The 18,836-nt window shown below is 39.6% G+C and overlaps 1 protein-coding gene across 1 annotated transcript in view; it reads left to right on the top strand.

Moving 5' to 3' along the window:
* The window catches only part of LOC122815019 (mucin-2-like), a 197,210-nt gene that overhangs the window by 114,224 nt on the left and 64,150 nt on the right, over positions 1–18,836 (top strand). Inside the window, exons 12-15 of the mRNA XM_044087271.1 lie at positions 2,323–2,432; positions 3,047–3,078; positions 3,164–3,329; positions 17,263–17,300. Coding sequence (XP_043943206.1) covers positions 2,323–2,432; positions 3,047–3,078; positions 3,164–3,329; positions 17,263–17,300 — 346 coding nt within the window. The remainder of the gene's footprint in view (positions 1–2,322; positions 2,433–3,046; positions 3,079–3,163; positions 3,330–17,262; positions 17,301–18,836) is intronic.

The raw sequence follows: 18,836 nt of genomic DNA, 5'->3' as shown, positions 1-18,836 counted from the left end.
GAAATATATTTAAATATAATAAAGAGTTATAGTAATGAACGTAGTGCCCTATAAATACAACTGGGCAAAAAAGATGAAGGATTACCATGTACCTAATAGGAATGGGTTCATTTTGTTACTCCACATGCTATAATTGTGGTCTTTAGCATTATAAAAACATTAGCTCAAATGTGGAAGAGTACGTATTAAATTTTAAGTTGCAATACCTCTGAGGATTCTAACTCTTCCTAGATATAGCAGCCTCAGAATTAGTATTTATATGTAGTATGCATCCCACATCAAAGAAATGTCTTAGTGTAACATTTAGTATTGCTTTTCAGTGATTTACTGTCAGAATCAAAGTTTATTTTTTGAATATTGCATGACTTGCAATAGTGGATCTTGCACAGCCACATTTGTAATAGTGAGCCATGGGACTATTACATTGCATTTGAGCAACATTATAGAATGTATGCTGGCTACTGTGACAATAGCGCAACTCATTTAAAACTATATGAGGTAGAGTAAGTCAACAAGTTAATGAGAAAGTACCCACAGCTTTTATGTCTTTTACTGGAGGTAAAATGGTGATAGTAATTATTGGTTAGAAGAGAGTTAGGCTGATCCTGCAAGCATGTGGATCGGTCTACTAAAAGAATGTAGCATGTGGGGGTCATTTGTTGAGAATCCAGAATTCTAGAGACCTTTTCATTCTGAAGACACAGGATATGGGCAGATCAGGTGCAGGCAATTGAAACGGTGCATAATTTATAAAAGAAGCCTTATAGAGAGACAGCCAAAACATTTAACGTATATACTTGGGTTCTGCTCTAGAAGCTGATGTTCAAAATATCAGCTCTAATCTGGATGATCTAATAAGGTCAGTGACTGAAATCTTACAGTGTTCCAGCTGTACAGCTTTGGGAAAGGGAAATGTTTTTTTCCCCTTTTCCCACAGCCACAGGACTATGTGAACTCAGTTATAATAATCAAGTAGAGGTGTGTAGGGTTGCGCCCCTCCCCCAAACTTGGGTGTGTTTTTATCAGTTACTAAACTCTTAAAATGCCTTTAAGTTTTCAGTTTTTAATGGGGTCTATATATTCTTGAGTAAATAAAATAGACATTGCCAACATTTAACTATATTGTTACTATTAGAAATGTTGCTGATTTCTCCATCTGTTAACGGAGGTACAGATTTGTTTTACTCAACAACCAATTTCTTCTTTTGCTCCATCCTCAAAAAATTACCTTGCATTTTTGAATTATAAGTTATCCTATTTGAGGCACTTTGTTTATGTATTATTTATTTATGTGTGTGTTTTTTTTTTTTTTTTTTTGCTTTTAATAACAAAAAAAAAAAAAACTGAGGCAAAATTTAATGTTACGAGCTGTCCCTCAAGGTGATGTGAGAATATCTCATTTGACAGGGATGATGTGTACAAAACTGCTTTCCTAAAGGTATAGCCTAGTCAGAGATAGTAACATTAATCAAAATGCCTAGGGTAGGTACAAGGCATTTCTTATGATGACAAGACAAAAAAAAAGTAATTTGTTGAGAAACAAAAATCTGCAGTTTGAAGCAAATGGAGAAATCCAAAATATATGGGATAAGATGCCTGCATCTATGGTTAGAATTAATGCTTCTGTGTCTTCATGAACTTCTCCATATAATCAAAATGCATAATAAAAGTAGGGATGTTTTGTGACTTGTTATGACCACAACAATTATTATATTTTTGAGAACAATTTCATTTTGTATTTTTGTTTTTGCTGAGATAATAGACTAGACTTGTTACTAATCAGTCAAAGATTCAACTGTTTTTTTTCTTTTTGATAAAAAACTAGGATTTAGATTTAATTAAAAGAGATGTACACTTTTCTTGATACTCAGGATATGCCAGACTGTAAAGCCATTAAATGTTCTTTTGCTGGCTTGCCCCTGATAATTCACTGAAGAACAACAATTAGAAATCAGCATTTCGGTAGCCAAGTTGTTAGCCAATAAAATATAATATTGTCATATAATGGCAAATCTCTGAAATTATTATGTGATGACATTTCCAAAAAGTAACTGGAAAGGTTCTTTCTGTACTAAAAAAAGTAAGATGTGCAAAGTTATTCAGGCAAAAAAATGCCATAATTCATCATAAATCTTAGTTCTGTAACAAGGATGAAAGAACAGTTTAATGCTTGCATTTTTCATAGGGAGATTTATGCATCTGTTCAACTGAAGATATGATGTCAACTCAGTGTACAGCAATAATTTCATTTGTATTTGCATTTTTTATAAGAGCCTTGTCCAGGTACTCTAACAAAGATGTGAATACTTATATTTCTCTTAGGGATGTTCATCCTGGCCAGACTCTTACTTATCACTCAGAAGGATGCTTTTGTCCTCCTGGAAAAGTGAAAATGTCAGAACATCTTGAGCAGTGTGTAAAAAAATGTCCCAGTAAGTAATGTTCAATATATAATATATATGTGTATGTGTGTTGTTTGAGAGTTATATATATATAATATATATATATGTGTGTGTGTGTGTGTGTGTGTGTGTGTATGTGTGTGTGTGTGTGTGTATGTGTGTGTATATGTGTGTGTGTGTGTGTGTGTGTGTGTGTGTGTGTGTGTGTGTGTGTGTGTGTGAGTCCACATAATTTTTGCATATCTGCAAAGAACAGATACACTAGCTATTCCGTGATCTTGAAAATAATTACAATATACTGTATATATATATATATATATATATATATATATATATATATATATATATATATATATATATATATATATATATATATATCTACTTAATATAGGATAGCTAGACAAACATATACTTACAAAAACACACACACACACACACACACACACACACACACACACACACACACACACACACACACACACACACACACACAGGTAAATAGATAGATATTTGTTTCACTTGCTAGGTGAATAAATGTACATACAAATACAGACCCAGGCACACACACATATGTGGGCTTTTTATGTTTTCCTTCCAAATTAATTGCTAAAACTGCATTGTCACACAATTCTTTATCTTAACAGGTTGTCATGGACCAATAGGTGAACCAAAATATGTAAGTACTCAACAATAAGTTTAAGAAAGAATGTGTGCTTTGATGCAGTATCTGCATTTTGACACAAAATATAATTTATTTATAGCCTGGAGATACATGGATTTCCAATTGTCATAACTGCACCTGTAATGAGTTCACAAAATCTGAAGAATGCAAACCAGTTTCGTGCCCACAAATGCAACCATGCAAAGCAAATGAAAAGTTAAAGACAGCTAGCAGCAGTGATACTTGTTGTCCAACTGCTGCATGTGGTAAGATTATTACATTTATACTCTCACTTTAGCAAATAAGTAAATTAATTTAGCAATCATAAATGATTCTCATGTTTTGTTAGCATAGCCCTCTGCAGGTAGAAATCTGTTGTCAAATACAATGACAATGCATCTAGTATGACAGCAACAGAAGGCATTCACAAACTCTATAACTTTATTGAAGGTATCTCCAGTGAAAGCATGAGTATTTGCTTGCTGTTATCACATACTATTAGATGTCACTATAACAGTAGGATGCTAAAATATCCTGAACTATACTATACTATACCAGTGACTGCTGCAACTGGCACATCTTCCTAATAGCTTTCTAGGTCTATTTAAAACAAATAGGAAAGCCTACACTCATCTATGACATGTCTGGATTTTAGCTGGACTTGGTTAGTGTTGGTGAGTTTTGCTTATTCATAGCAGTTCATTCTTTAGTTTAAGTCCTAACTGGGAAGTCTTTTATCAAGAATTTGCATATCTATCCTATACTCGTGAGTTTTTATCTGAGTCCCTGGTTAAAACTCATTCGTAAGGTAATGCTGATGTAAATATGTAGCACTGTAAATTGTCCTAAGGTATATGTACACCTCTGTGAGTATGTGTGTGTGTGTGTGTGTGTGTGTGTGTGTGTGTGTGTGTGTGTGTGTGTGTGTGTGCATGCGCACATGTATGTGTGTGTGCCTTTGTATGTTTTCTACAATGGACTATCACATCATCTAGGAGTCAATCTGCAGCAATTAATTTGTGATTTTAGCACCCTCCATGACCCTGAAAACAACAAGTATCAGGAAAAACAAATGAATGATGAAAGCAAGACTTGAATTCTAGATACATATGGATTATCTGGTCTGAAGGGTACTGTCAAAAGATATATGAAGAAGCTAAATTTGGTACTGGACAGTTCTTGTTTCTTTAACTTGGTTCCCAGATGGAATACCTTCTCCGCAGACTCTTGTGCTTTCTGTAGACAGTTGGGCTTCGTAGGATGCTGCAGAGTGCTCAGATTACGGCCCATATCCCAAGAATATGCTATAGGGGAATCAGAGATATTCCTAATAACCTTATACATGCATCAAAGTTTGTAGTAAAACTCTTTAATGTTATGTAGTAGCCCATACAAGCATCACTAATGTATAAGCATGCACATGCACACACACGTGCGCGCACACACACACACACACACACACACACACACACACACACACACACACACACACACACACACACACACACACTACCAGTATGTTCAAAGTAATGAACTTTCGTTCTTGTAATAGGAATCCACACACACACACACACACACACATATATATATATATATATATATATATATATATATATATTTGAAACAATATCTAGACCTAGTCATTACCAACATGAGTGACCAGTGTTCCACACCTGAAATCAACTCCTCATTGGTCAGATCTGACCATAAGCTAATCACCCCTAGATATCCGCATCCCGCCCCCACCCACCATTAAGGAAACCATGGTAAAAAATTTCTCCAAAACCAACTTCATGCTTCTTAAGACAGAAGAGGCAAACTTCATGACACCCATGCAGATGGACAATACAGTTACGACTGCTGAATCCTACACAAATGCACTCTATAAGCAGTTACACAAGTGCAGGGATTGTGCTATCCTAAACAGAACCAAGATGCTACCCTCCCTAAAAGGAAGCCAATCTGGTGGTCCCCTGCCATAAAAAAACTACAACAGAAGGAAGAAACTGTTGCAAAAGAGAGTAAAATCCCATGAGTGGAGGGGCTGCCTGGTCAGCCTCAGTAAAAAGCTGAGTTCCCTTATAAGATCCTCCAAAGCTAGCTATGAAAAAAATATTTCTACTGATTCCAGGGGCAATCACAAAGCATTCTATAGCTATGTCAAGAATCTCAATGTCAACACCCAGATCTGCTCTGAGTTACAGTACAATCGCATGAAAATTACAGAACCAACTGATATTGCCAACATCCTAGAAGATAAGTTCAGTGCTAACTTTACCTCCCTCTCACCCTCTAAAGGGCCCATATCTATATAGGAAGAATGCAGAGTCCCTGTAATCACATCTATGCAGGTAAAAGCTGCACTCTCTAAAACCAAAAACACAGCATCCATGGGACAGGACAACATCCCAGGCTACGTTTTACATGAACTTTAGAACAAACTGGCTCTCCACCTAAGCACCATGTTTAATCATAGTCTCACGTCATGCTTTGTGCCCAGTGAATGGCGCACAGCAACAGTTATGCCAGTTCACAAAGGGGGAGCCACCACTGATCCTTGGATCTATCGCCCTATTAGCCTGAATAGCCTGGTCTGCAAGGCCATGGAACGTATCATCATGGAACTCATAAACAAAGACATTGGTAACCTCCAAACTCTGGACCCCACCAAGTTTGGGTTTGTGAAAGGCACATCATGCCTTCTGAACCTGATCAACGTCTTTGAGGCAGTCACCAAAGCCGTAGATGAGGATAAGGTAGTATACACAGCCTATCTTGACCTTGCCAAGGCTTTCGACACCATCCCCCATTCTGGAATTATAGCTGAACTCACTAAACTAGGTATAAATCCCTACGTCACAAGATGGTTGCAAACTGGCTCACTGACAGAACCCACACTGTAAAAGTTGCAGACTCCAAATCTGACTTCAAACCAGTGACAAGTGGTGTACCTCAGGGTTCAGTCCTGGGACCTCTCCTGTTTAGTATCTACTTCTCTGAAGTACAGGCTAACACAGAAGGCCTCTGACTAATGAAGTTTGCAGATGACTGCAAACTAGGAGCCATAGTCGAGTCCCCAAGTGATGTGGACATCCTACAGATGGGCCTCACTGAGACAGATGCCTGGTGTCAGAGGCATGGCCTCAAGCTCAATGCCAAAAAGTGCATTGTCATCCCCTTTGGTAAAAACTCTGTACCAATGAACTACCACATAAACGGCAGTCTACTTAATGCCAAATGTGTGATAAGAGACCTTGGGACCCAGGTGGACAGTAGTCTCTCCTTTGATAATCACATCGCCACAGTAGTCAGGAAATCTGATGTTGCACACCTCATTACAAAAGGGTTCTCATCCAGGAAAAAAGAGGTCATTGTTTCCCTCTGCTTGGCACTCATTAGACCCATTATAGAGTACAAAACCCCTTTTGGAATGTACCTCACAAGACATCTGCGGCAGCTGGAAAGGGCACAGAAGTACCTCACAAAGAGGATTACTGGCCTCAAACAGATGACCTACACTAAACGTCTTAAAAAACTCCAGCTTTACTATGTAGCATAGTGCCTACTCTGAGGAAATCTCTACCTAAGATATAAAGCTATGTTAAACCCAGAGCTGTTGGACATGCTACACCTTAAGAAATCCCAATCCCTTCAAGCTACATGCTCTAGGGACCTAAACCTTGTCACCACAATAAACAGGACATGCTGGAGGGATAGATTCCTATCCCAGAGGCTTCCTATACTCTGGAACAAGCTACCCATCTATGTCAAGCAATGTTCCTCATTAGCACTCTTCAAGAAAAATCTTGATGAGTGGATGGGAAATAGGTAATACACCCCGGGGATCACTTCCGTGGCTCTGCTCGACAGAAGCACAGGAAGTGAACTTTCTTAGGTAGCGTAAGCCAGGGAACCTTGTTGGCTAGGCTTACTTAGGGCCTTGGGTCGATAGCCTAGTACCTACCTATGAACCTATGAACACACACACACACACACACACACACACACACACACATATATATATATATATATATATATATATGTATATATTTTTTTTCTTTTTTCAATAATATTTAATATGTTTTCCCAACATATTGTGGTATTCAACTTACATTTTGGCTCCAATAAACTTTATATGTACCAACAGTGCAGGAAGGTAGCATGTACAGACATGATGCTAATGTGCACACACACACACACACACACACACACACACACACACACACACACACACACACACACACACACACACACACACACACACACACACACACACACACAGATACACACACTTACAAATATACACGAACAAGCACCACATATGTACATAGTCACTGACAACCATTTCATTAGGGCTTGAGACACTAAAAACAAAATGCATAAACTCCTTATCTATGAAATTTCATGAAGATAGTATTTTTTTGGTTGCTTACCTCTCCACACCCCTGCATTTTTCTATATGCCAACTGTGAAACTGCACAGCAGTACAGGAAAGGGGAACTATCCTACCTGTACTGTTTTGGGGAAGATGTAGGATCATAGAATCCTAGGAGGTGACCAGGCTATTGACCCAGAGGTCATTTTAAGCCTAGCCATTTCATCCCAATGAAATATCCATCAATAACCAGGATTATATTTATTAATGACTGCCCATGTCCAGAAGGGTTGTGGGTGCTATTACCAGTAAGAATTTATGGTACCCTATCCACTCGTCCAGGTTCCTTTTGAACAGTGTCATAGAGGTGCCCTGCTTCACATGAACTGGCAGCCTGTTCCAAAGATGCAGCAGTCACTGGGAAACAAATCTGTCCCTCCAGCATGTCCTACTCAAGTCGCAGGTGATATTTAAATCCTGGAATGGATAACTCTAGTCATGTTTGATTTATGGATGTGCAGCAAATTCATAAGGTTTGGGTCAGAGATCACTTTGTAAGCCAAGCATAAGCCTCACCTAAGAAGTCTATACGATGCTGAGTATAGTGACAGGGATGTTAGTCGGTCTGTGTAAGGCACATGCTGGAGTCCCTTGATCTTCTTCATTAGAAACCTATGAGGTCTCTCCAATTGCTGCAGTTGTGCATGCTGAAAGGGGCATTTTACTCAATTATGGGCCTGATTAATGATGAGTAAAGAGGGGTTATAACCTCCTTTGCTCTACATGTGATGCCTTTGCTAATCAAATGTGCTACATAGAAAACCTTCCTTACTACAGAACACATGATGGTCAAAGTTAAGGTTGCAGTCTACTTGTGATCCCAGATCTCTTACCACTTCATAGGTACATAAGGTATTGTTGTTAATTTGATAGCGTGAAGAGACATTGTTTTTACCAAAGGGAATGATTATGCATTTCTTTGTATTCAGTTTGAGACCATGACTAAGACACCAGTTGCCGGTCTGTGTAAGACCCTCCTGAAGTTTACTGACATCATTTGGGGATTCAGTAATTGCACCAAGTTTGCAGTTGTCCATAAACTTGGTTAGCCACAGCCCCTTAGTTTTGGTCTGAGAAGTATAAACCAAACAGTAGGGGGCCCAGCAGTGACCTTTGTGGCACCCACTGTTGACAGGTCTGCTGGTTGATATGGAGTCACTAACTTTGATAGTGTGTGACTGGTTAGGAAGCCAGTTGGCAACTCATCTTACAACAAAGGGGGTTACATTCAGTTTGCTAAGTTTATTGGTAATGTCTGAGTGTGGGATTGTGTCAAAGACCTTTGCCAAGTCGAGGTATGCTGTGTGGACAGATTTGTCCTCATCAACAGCCCTGGTCACATTTTCAAAGAAATCCACCAGGTTTACCAGGCAGGATTTGCCTTTGATGAATCCGAATTGGGTCATATCCAGGGTTTGGAGGTTGCCTATGTTTTTATTTATGATGTCTGTGATGATACGTTCCATGACTTTACAGTTGAGGCTAGTCTGACGTATGGGTCTATAATTCCATGATACTATTGCTAAACCATCTTTGTGGAGGGGAATAACTGTTGTTCTCCATTCTGCAGGAACAATGCCAGTGGTTAAACTGTGATTGAATAGGGTACTTAATGGTGATACTAGTACATGTTAAATTACTTCAGGTGTGATTCACTGTAGGTAAGACCCCTCTTTAGATGATTGCCATTTATAGGACCCCCTCCATGAATCAGGACATCCACTCAGCCTACTTGGATCTACTTGAGTCAGTCAAGATACAACCAAACACCCTGATTTTGGGTGATTTTAATTTCTCATCCATTGACTTAGTAAATTATATGTATTTTAACTCACTTGCCCAAAGGTTCCTGGACTTTGTTAACTCCAATGCCCTGGACCAGCTGGTTGACATGTTCACAAGGTGATCAAACATCCTGGATCTGGTGCTCACCAGCATGGGGGCCCGCTGCACCACTCCCAGTGTGTGGCCATCCCTGGTGAGATCTGACCACAAATCAGTCTCACTAGAAGTAACTATAACAAAAGAGCCCCCCTTAGCAACAACTAGACTAAAAATATTCTCCAAGGCCAATTGCAACCTTTTACATGACAGCATAAATAGCTTCATAGGCCTCCCTCTACTGATGGAACAGCCACCAATGCTGAGTTATACATAATGATTTATACAAGCACATGTACAATTCTATTGACTCTACTGTACCTAACAGAACCAACACAAGATATTCAATGAAAAACAAACCTGCCTGGTGGACAACTGCCATCAATAGGTTATACAGTAGGAGAAAGAAATTGCTAGAAACTCCTAGTGAAGTCCTCCAAAGCTAATTATGAATCCAAATTAGCTTCCCTAACAAAGTAGAATCACAAAGTATTTTTTAGTTACATCCGCAACCTCAAAGGTAAGGCCCAGATTTGCATTGAACTTGTAGTTAATGGTACAACATATACAGAACATGTGGGTACAGCAAACCTGCTGGCTGACAGGTTCAGCGAAAACTTCACTCCCCTTTCCCTGTCACATATACACCAAAGCATCCCTAACACCCATCCCCCACCTAGTATCCATGAGAAGCAGGTCTTAAACGCCCTCTCCAAGGCCAAAAACACAGCCTCTATGGGACCAGACAACATCCTAGGCTGTGTTCTACATGGGTTAAAACAGGAATTTGCACACTGTTGGGCACACTCTTCAATATCAGCCTAAGCACTGGCTTTATCCCAGTGGAATGGAAAACAGTTACCATCATCTCTTTGCACAAAGGGGATACATCCATGGACCCTGGGAACTATAGACCCATTATCCTGACCAGCCTCACCTGCAAGGCCGTGGAATAATCATGGACCTTATTAAAAAAGATATAGGAAATCTCCAAACACTTGTCCAGACCCAATTTGGCTTTGTTAAACTTGGAGGAATTCTTCGAGACAGTCACCAAAGCCCTAGATGAGGGCAAATCTGTGCATACGGCCTACCTAGACTTAGCCAAGGTCTTTGACATAATCCACCACTTAGGCATTATTAATAAACTCACCCAGCTGGGTATCAGCTCATATATCGTCGGGTTCACTGCAAAATTTCGTAATCACTAAATCTCGAGTTTCAGAATATCAAGCTCAGAATCTCAAGATCTTGGAATCTCAAAATTTTGATTCCCCCAAAACACCACCCAACACACTAAAATGTGTATGCAGGGGGTAAGCCCCCCTGCAACCCCCTCAACTTAAACATACCAACTCCGAGATTGCACTACAGCGAGGACAAGGGAAAGCTCCTGGTCTGCGCTGTATGCTGATCTCTGTTCAAGATTTTGAAGTTTTGAAACTTTGAACATATGATCTCTGATCATATGAAATTCAAAGTTTTGAGCTTCAAAATTCTGAATGGAACCCATATCGTCAGGTGGGTTGCAAACTGGCTCACTGATAGACCTTGTGTAGTCAAAATAAGGGACTCCACTTCCTCCAGCAGACTTGTAGTGTTCCATGGTGATTGGTTCTGGGACCCCTACTGTTCAGAATCTACTTCTGCAAATTACAGGCTAAAACTAAAGGACTATGGCTGACAAAGTTTGCTGATGACTGCAAAGTGGGAGTGATCATTGAAACCCCTAAGGATGTCAACATCCTGCAAGGTCTTATGCAGACTAATGATGGGTGTCAAAGTCATGATCTTAAACTTATAGCAAAAAATGCATTATCACCCCCTTCGGCAAGGGTGATGTTCCTGTAAACTACCACCTCAATAGCAGTACCCTAAGCACACAGTCAGTGGTGAAAGATTTAGGCACACAGGTTGACAGCAACCTTAACTTTGATCATCATGTCTCCACAGTGGTAAGAAGGGCATTTTATATTGTTCATCTCATAAGTAAGGGCATTGCCTTCAGAAAAAAAAGAGGTTATAACCCCCCCCCCCCCGTACTCTTCACTAATTGGACCAATGCTCCCTTTGGTATGTTCTTTTCCAAACACCTGCAGCAATTGTAGTGTCCATCATTGCCATTTTACTCTGTGTTGTACAGACTGCTCAGAGGTGACCTGTGCCTTGCATATAGAGCAATCTCTGACCCAGTTTTAATGGAAATGCTGCACATTTACAAGTCAATGGAACACTGCTCACTCGTTCAAAGGACCTTAACCTGGTATGTGACATCAACAGAAATTGCTGGAGAGACAGATTTGTTTCACAGAGGTTGCCCACCTTTGGAACAAGTTTCCTATTCATGTTAAACAAAGCCCCTTGTTGGCCCTATTTAAGCGTAATTTGGATGATTGGATGGGTACTCAGAAATTCACCCTGGTGGTTCCACCTGTGTTCATCTTGGACAGGGGCAATAGGTGCTGAATGTAGTGTCTGCTTGAACCAGACACCCTTGGGAACTTGTGTTGAAGTTGGCTAGGCTTGTAAGGGCCCTAGAGCTGTTAGCCTAGTAACCTCCTATGATTCTATTATCCTATGTTTTAGTCTGTATAAAAGCAGTCTGGGATGAATTTCTTTGAATGACACCAAAAACTAAGCCAATTATTAAAATCAATATTTTTTTGTTTATACTGTGGCATAATTCTAGGTGAGAGTAATATGCTGCTCATGGCTAGGGACATACCTGCCTGGGACACATACTCAGAAAGCTCAATCATGTCTCTCCGCATATAGTCCAGTAAGGTATGCCTCAGGTTCTTCACTCCAGCATGAACTATGACACAGTCATAATGGTACTTGTAGCAGCTGACCATAACTTTCTCCTTATTAAACCTGGTGAGTGGGGCATCCATGTGTCTCACTATGGAGTTTCCAATGACAAGCAAATTTGTTTTTTGAGTGTTATGCCTTAAGGGCTTGGTAGGTGAGATACAGAGGTGCCGGAAGCTGTTGAAGACTGGGGGGGGGGGGGTGGAGGGTGAGAGGGACACTTAGTGATCTAAAAAGTGCATTTTTTTAAAAACTATTTACTACCACAACATAGGTTCGCTTTGAGGATATTTTAAGCTTAACCAATTTCCCTTTTGGTTCTTGAATGAACATTTCCTGATTGGTTTTACTTATCCCATGGCTGATAACTGTGTATTAGCCCTAGTGAGAATAAATGTGATCATGCTATAGATAACTCAAGGGGACCCATGTAAGGCATGCAGCATTTAGGAACTGCCTCTATCCATTAGTGGCATGAGGGGCAATCCTGGAGTACATTTTCTATTACCCATCCTTAGATTCAAGTTGCATTTGAATATGGACAGGGATGAGCTTTGTTTTACTTGAATGGATACTCTGTTCTGGAACAGTGGTAGCCTCTGTGATATATATCCAGCTCTCCATAACATTCAGTTTAGATACTTGGACTGAGTATTTCTGATGCCATTTGACTTACTGATGTTCAGTATGTCCATCTGTATTCGGTCAAAGGATGCCTTGTATGCCAGACACGTCACCTCTAAGCACTCTGTAGGATACTGAGTATAGTGATAAATCTTTGAGGTGGTTCATGCAAGACCTACGGTTTAGGACTTGTATCCCTTTAGCGAGGTATCTCTGTTGGTATTCCAGTTGTTGCATGCGTCTGGACAGATACATGCCAAAGTGGGCATTATACAAAATGATTGCCCTAATGAGGGCTTTGTAAAGGGAGACAATAACATCTCTAGAGTTAGAGATCAATCAATTTGTTTATAAACTGTGCAATATAGAAAGACATTCTTATGACTGGACACATGTTGGTCAAAAGTTAGGTCACTGTACACACAAGTTCCCAAATGCCAAACAACTGGGTCAGATTTCAGGTGGCATTGTCAATTTGGCAGTTCCCTGGATTAGATGACTTCTCAAAGGATATGATAATGTATTTCTTGGAGTTTAGTTTCAATTCATGATTCTAGCACCAGTTATTGTTTGAGACAAACTTTCCTGCATGATGGTTAAATCATTTGGGGATTCAATAACTGCTCCTAGTTTGCAGTCATCTCAGGCTTAGTTGGCCAAAGCCCTTTGGTATTTCCTTTTACTTTTGAGATGTATATGCCAAACAGAAAGTGTCTCAGCACCGAACCCTGGGGGACTCCACTGGTGACTGGTCTCTTCCCCTATTTTGATCTCCTACATCCTGTGAGCAATCATACTTGTTTGCATTCTTTGATTCACCTTCCTGATTGTATTAACCTGATTGTATTAAATTATATTCCTTGTATAATACAGCACCACTTCTTAGAACGTGTTTTAAATTTGTAGTTTGGAACAGTCTTCTAGTAAGCAATGAAATAAAATGTATGAACCAATAATGAAAAACTACCCACTTCAGAAAATTTCAACCATAAAAGGCAACTCAAACTTCTGTCATTACAATCCACCAATATCAGTAAATATTCAAAATATCTGCAGAAGTAAGTCATCTAAATAATTCCACATTAAAGGGATCTGTAACTAATGAAGAAGTTGCTGCTAGCAAAGAACTTTGTATTTCATTGTTTCCTCTACAAATAAAGTGCCTGCTGCCCTTGAGGAATACATTGCCTATGTTACACAAAAAAAAATGATAAAATAGTAATATTGCAATAGGGAATGGATGGCAAACTGATAACAGGTTCATAGTTACTAGGTAACTCATCCAAAGGAGAACATTCATAGGACCGCAGCATCCACTCCCTTTAAAGTACAGTATCAGCAATCTGTATGCATACCGTGGGAGTAGAACCCACAGCCTGCTGCATCAAAAGCAAGTATACTACCTGTTGTGCTACTAACAATGCAAACAATTTAGCAAAAGTAGCACTAAACTTCTATTCCCCTGAAGCTCTCTGCTCCTTGTAAAATCCACTTGACACTCAACTAAATCTCTTAACTTCGCAGCACAAGAAATCTGAAAAAAGCCAGCATTTATTTGTGGGGGGCAAAGGCCCAAAACCAGGGACGTTTTAAATATTGCTTGTATAATCTTAGAAAGGTGCTAAAATAAAGTGTTTTGTGTTACCATGTGTGTCCTGAAAGATAGGAAGACAAACTTAAGGGATTGCCATTATTTAGTGAATTCAGTTCTCACTGATTTGCCAGAAAACCACACATTTTAAGAGGAACATACTAAAAGTATAAGCCAAATATTCTGTGAAAATCTGGACATTTGAAAGCTATGGATTCAACTCCCTGAATCACAAGTGGTGGTTTGGGTAGAGAATTGAGGCTTTTGTTTGAGCCTGAGTAACACTAACCACCAGGTATACCTTACTGGAGCATTTTGTACACACGCACACAGACACACACACACACACACACACACACACACACACACACACGCGAACAGACAAACACGAGCACACACACACACACACACACACACACACACACACACACACGAACAGACAAACGCGAGAACACACACACACACACACACACACACACACACACACACACACACACACACACACACACACACACACACACACACAGGGGAGCAGCATAACTCCTGCAAATAAAAGAACAAAATTCTCCTTACTTGCATGACTCTGGCTCTGGCAGCACCAATGGAACAGTGGGAGCATAACTCCTGTAACACAGAGCAGTAAGAGAACAAGAACAGCTAGTTTGGTTGTTTAACTTCCACACACTAATCCACACCAGCGTGAAAACTCCACTTCATTAATTTTTCCTGACAGGTCTTGGATCTGTAAAAGTGGGGGAGCTCCCCCCCTCTGGCTCTATGGTTCCAGTGTCCATAGTGAGATACTGGTGTCGCTATGTGTCTTGGGTGCTGTGGGAACTGTGTTAGTGTAGCAGTCTTTTGTAGGTCTCTGGTGTTTCAGTGTTTTGAGAGAGCCTCCGCATATGTTGATTTATGTGTTGGATGCATACTATGTACATGAGTAGTAGTGGATAATTTGACATCCTCTTCAGTGTCACTGTTTTGACTGCAAGAGAGCAAGGATTCAAGATTCTTGGTGTAGATACATCTCTTGCACTCTGTACTAGAGTGAGTTATTACTAGAGGGTTGTCAGTGTATATGAGACAGTTGCTATACTGCCTCAGGAGACCCAAGTCAACAAGGCTAGCAGGAGAAGCAAGTGTAGTCCAACTGTCTATAATGCTAGGTTTGATGAAATCTTATCACAAAGAGAGAGCTTTCAGGACTGATTTAGGAGGTACTCTGCAGATGGCTATTTCTAATGAGGGTTTTGGCTGGTGGTTTAACAGGTCACAGCTCACTAGCAATACTTCTTAGACCAGAGATGTACTAAAGATGAGGACCACACTAATGTGCTATATCTATATCTAAGAGAAAAACTGTCGAAATTATCTGTCCAGCTATGGTGCACAATTGCACAGCACAATGTACAAACAAAAAGAAATGTGCTCAAACATGGGTCTTAAATTCCAGAAGCTAAAAACTTAAAAAAACTTAAAAAAAAATTAAAAGAACCAATGAGGGTGCCTACTCCAAGCCCTAGACTAATCACCCTTTACCAGACAGGTTCCAGTCAGCAGACTTCTCTCACAAGGGTGCAGAAGGGCCCCTTCCAATCAAAGATGGCTTGGAAAATATGCTCAGAATACAACAGCCACTACAAACAGACCCAGATGCAGCAAACCTGTATCTGGACTATGCTGCAGCTACTAGCTACACTAACTTTGGTAGAAAACACTAAACATGTTTTAAATAGCAGAAAAACAGCAATGAGACACTAAAAATGCTTTAAACAACAAACAAACACTGCTTGACAGAAAAACAGAACAAACAGAACAGATGCTTTGTAAACACTGAAACTTAACAACAATTACTTTGCAATAGTGAAAACAGCAGCAAAATACAATTTAACAGGCACAGTAAGGCAGGCAAATGCAGCAACTTCATAAAGACAATGACCAAAAATTAAAACTGAAACCTAGATCCTGGCGATATAAGAAAAATCTTATCACTGTTCTACAATACCAAATAGTATTGGTTTGTAACGAAAGGTGGAGCTTTATTTCACCTTGTTTTTCAAGTGTAATTTTGTTCAATAAGTATGAAACTGTCATTCAGTGTAGACCTACACAATGGCAATTACCGTATTATTAACAGTGAGAAATCAGTGGAGAAAATATGTACAATATGGTAATGTAATGCTGCTGAGTTGAAATTCCTGTTCAAAATTCCATCTCACTTTGAATCATGTTTGAAGTTAAAGTCATCATTGTGATTAAGTTCAAATCATAATGGTGGAACAATACAGAGAATTATGATCTGGGGTATTGAAAATTATAACATATTTAGAGCAGCCCCACAAAAAGGGGTCAGAATCTAAATGTACCTTTGATGGATTACAAACTTTAAAAGCTGTTAAACACAAGTCTGACTGTGTGTGTGTGTGTGTGTGTGTGTGTGTGTGTGTGTGTGTGTGTGTGTGTGTGTGTGTGTCTGACTTTCTCTGTATCTATGAGTTTTACACCCTTCAAAGCTGTTACCACTTTTGGTACTCTTCCATACTGAATGGAGAATATGTCAAAGGTCCATAACTAGGTTGTCATTTTTTCAGCTTTGGAAGGTAATCAACATTCCACATGTATTACATTAATTATTTTTGCATTACTACAGAGATTTTGTCTAATGTATTATTTAACAGTGTCTTAAATACTAAGTCAAGTAAAGTATCATCGTTAAGGTCTGCAAAATTAATGTAAAGTATTTTTTCCTTTAAAAAATTATGAAAGAATGCATATGCTCATTAACTGTGTGTATGCTAGAGACCTTGCTTGCATGTAAACATCCATTTTTAACATATTTTTTTGTTGTTTACTCTAGTGGAGAAAACGTGTCAATACCACCAACATGAATATAAGGTGAGTACTGTGAAATGAGGACTACTTAAATTGTCCTTCTTTTTTCACATTGCTAAATGAACTGGTGCAATGGAAATAGTTCAAAATACATACTTATTAAACAGAACATTTTCATAAAATGTTAGCAATCCATACCCTGAGGAGCTTAAAGGAGGTGATACAGATGTACAATTTCTCTGTGCTTTATATTTAATGATACTGCAGCAGGACATATTGACTAGACTCATCAATTTTCCCTTTCCAACATTGTCAATGGTTCAGCTATGAAAGGCATCATGTGCTCTGTTGGAAGGAGATATTGTACTCAGAATCCAAACTGTGCCTCTTGATAGCAGACAAGTACCGTAAGGGAAAGTTGAAAATAACTTTGAAGAGAAAGTTCAAGCCTTGTGATCGGGGCTGAGCCCCTGGATGGTGTGAGGCCAATGGCGGCCCCTGGCACATTGGGACCAGGTCTTCCCAGAGTCAGGTTGTTTGTGAATGCAGCCCAAAGTGGGTGATAAACTCCATCTAAGGCTAAACAGCATCACGAGACTGATGTGTTTGAGGGGAGAGTGTTGAGGTGTTGGACACTGAAATGACAGGAAAGGCTGAATCAATACCAGTAAACAGTTCTGTTGGGATAAGCTCAGGAATGTATGGGCCACTGATAGTACAATCCCTTTTCATGGCTCATTTCAGTCTGCCTACAATGTGAAAGGCTTACATTGTCCTTGATCAGTAACCCACACACCTAACAGATGGTCAGCAAATTTTATTTTCCCTTCTGGAAAAAATTTCACAATTTCTGAGATGTGTTGGCATTGCATATGTAGAGGGGTTGGAAATGCATGAAAAAGTTTGGGGTGTTCAAAAATGTGTTCTTTTTCTCTCTCCCCAGTGTGTGTGTGTGTGTGTGTGTGTGTGTGTGTGTGTGTGTGTGTGTGTGTGTGTGTGTGTGTGTGTGTGTGTGTGTGTGTGTGTGTGTGCTTTATGTAGATTCCATCTGTTGTGTACAGGAATGTACAGTATAAGGAGATGAAATTAATTAAAGAGTCTAAGGATGGGCAGGGTTCCTCCCTTTCTCTCTCTATATCCTTTCTTTGTCTGTGTGTGTGTGTGTGTGTGTGTGTGTGTGTGTGTGTGTGTGTGTGTGTGTGTGTGTGTGTGTGTGTGTAGGCATGTGTGTCTTCCACTACATCTTATTTTCTGTTGGTAGAATGAGACATACTGTCTACCCTTTAAGTACTTGTAACAGTCTAGGTTCCCTCTATCCCTCCTTTATTCCATTCCTTTCCCTTTCTCCGACATATATCATGTCATCAGGAAAGACTATATGGAGTCTTTCTTCAATATTCATTACTGTGGTTCCTTTCCTAGTTGCACTTCTCACTACATATTCTAAGAGAAGGGGTCTATATCAGTCCATCTAAATGGCTGACAATCGAATACCAGATGTTCGAACTGTGAAGTTCGAACACTGATTATCGCGAAGCCACGGAACATCAAATTCTTTCTCAGTGAAAGAATTTGGTGGGCCATTTCTGTGGCTTTGTG

The sequence above is a fragment of the Protopterus annectens genome, chromosome 11.part0 (assembly GCF_019279795.1).
Source record: "Protopterus annectens isolate FY-2018-M chromosome 11.part0, PAN1.0, whole genome shotgun sequence".
Taxonomy (NCBI): Eukaryota; Metazoa; Chordata; order Ceratodontiformes; family Protopteridae; genus Protopterus; species Protopterus annectens.
The sequence above is the reverse complement of the archived record's forward strand: the minus strand, read 5'-3'. Positions and strand labels throughout refer to the sequence as shown.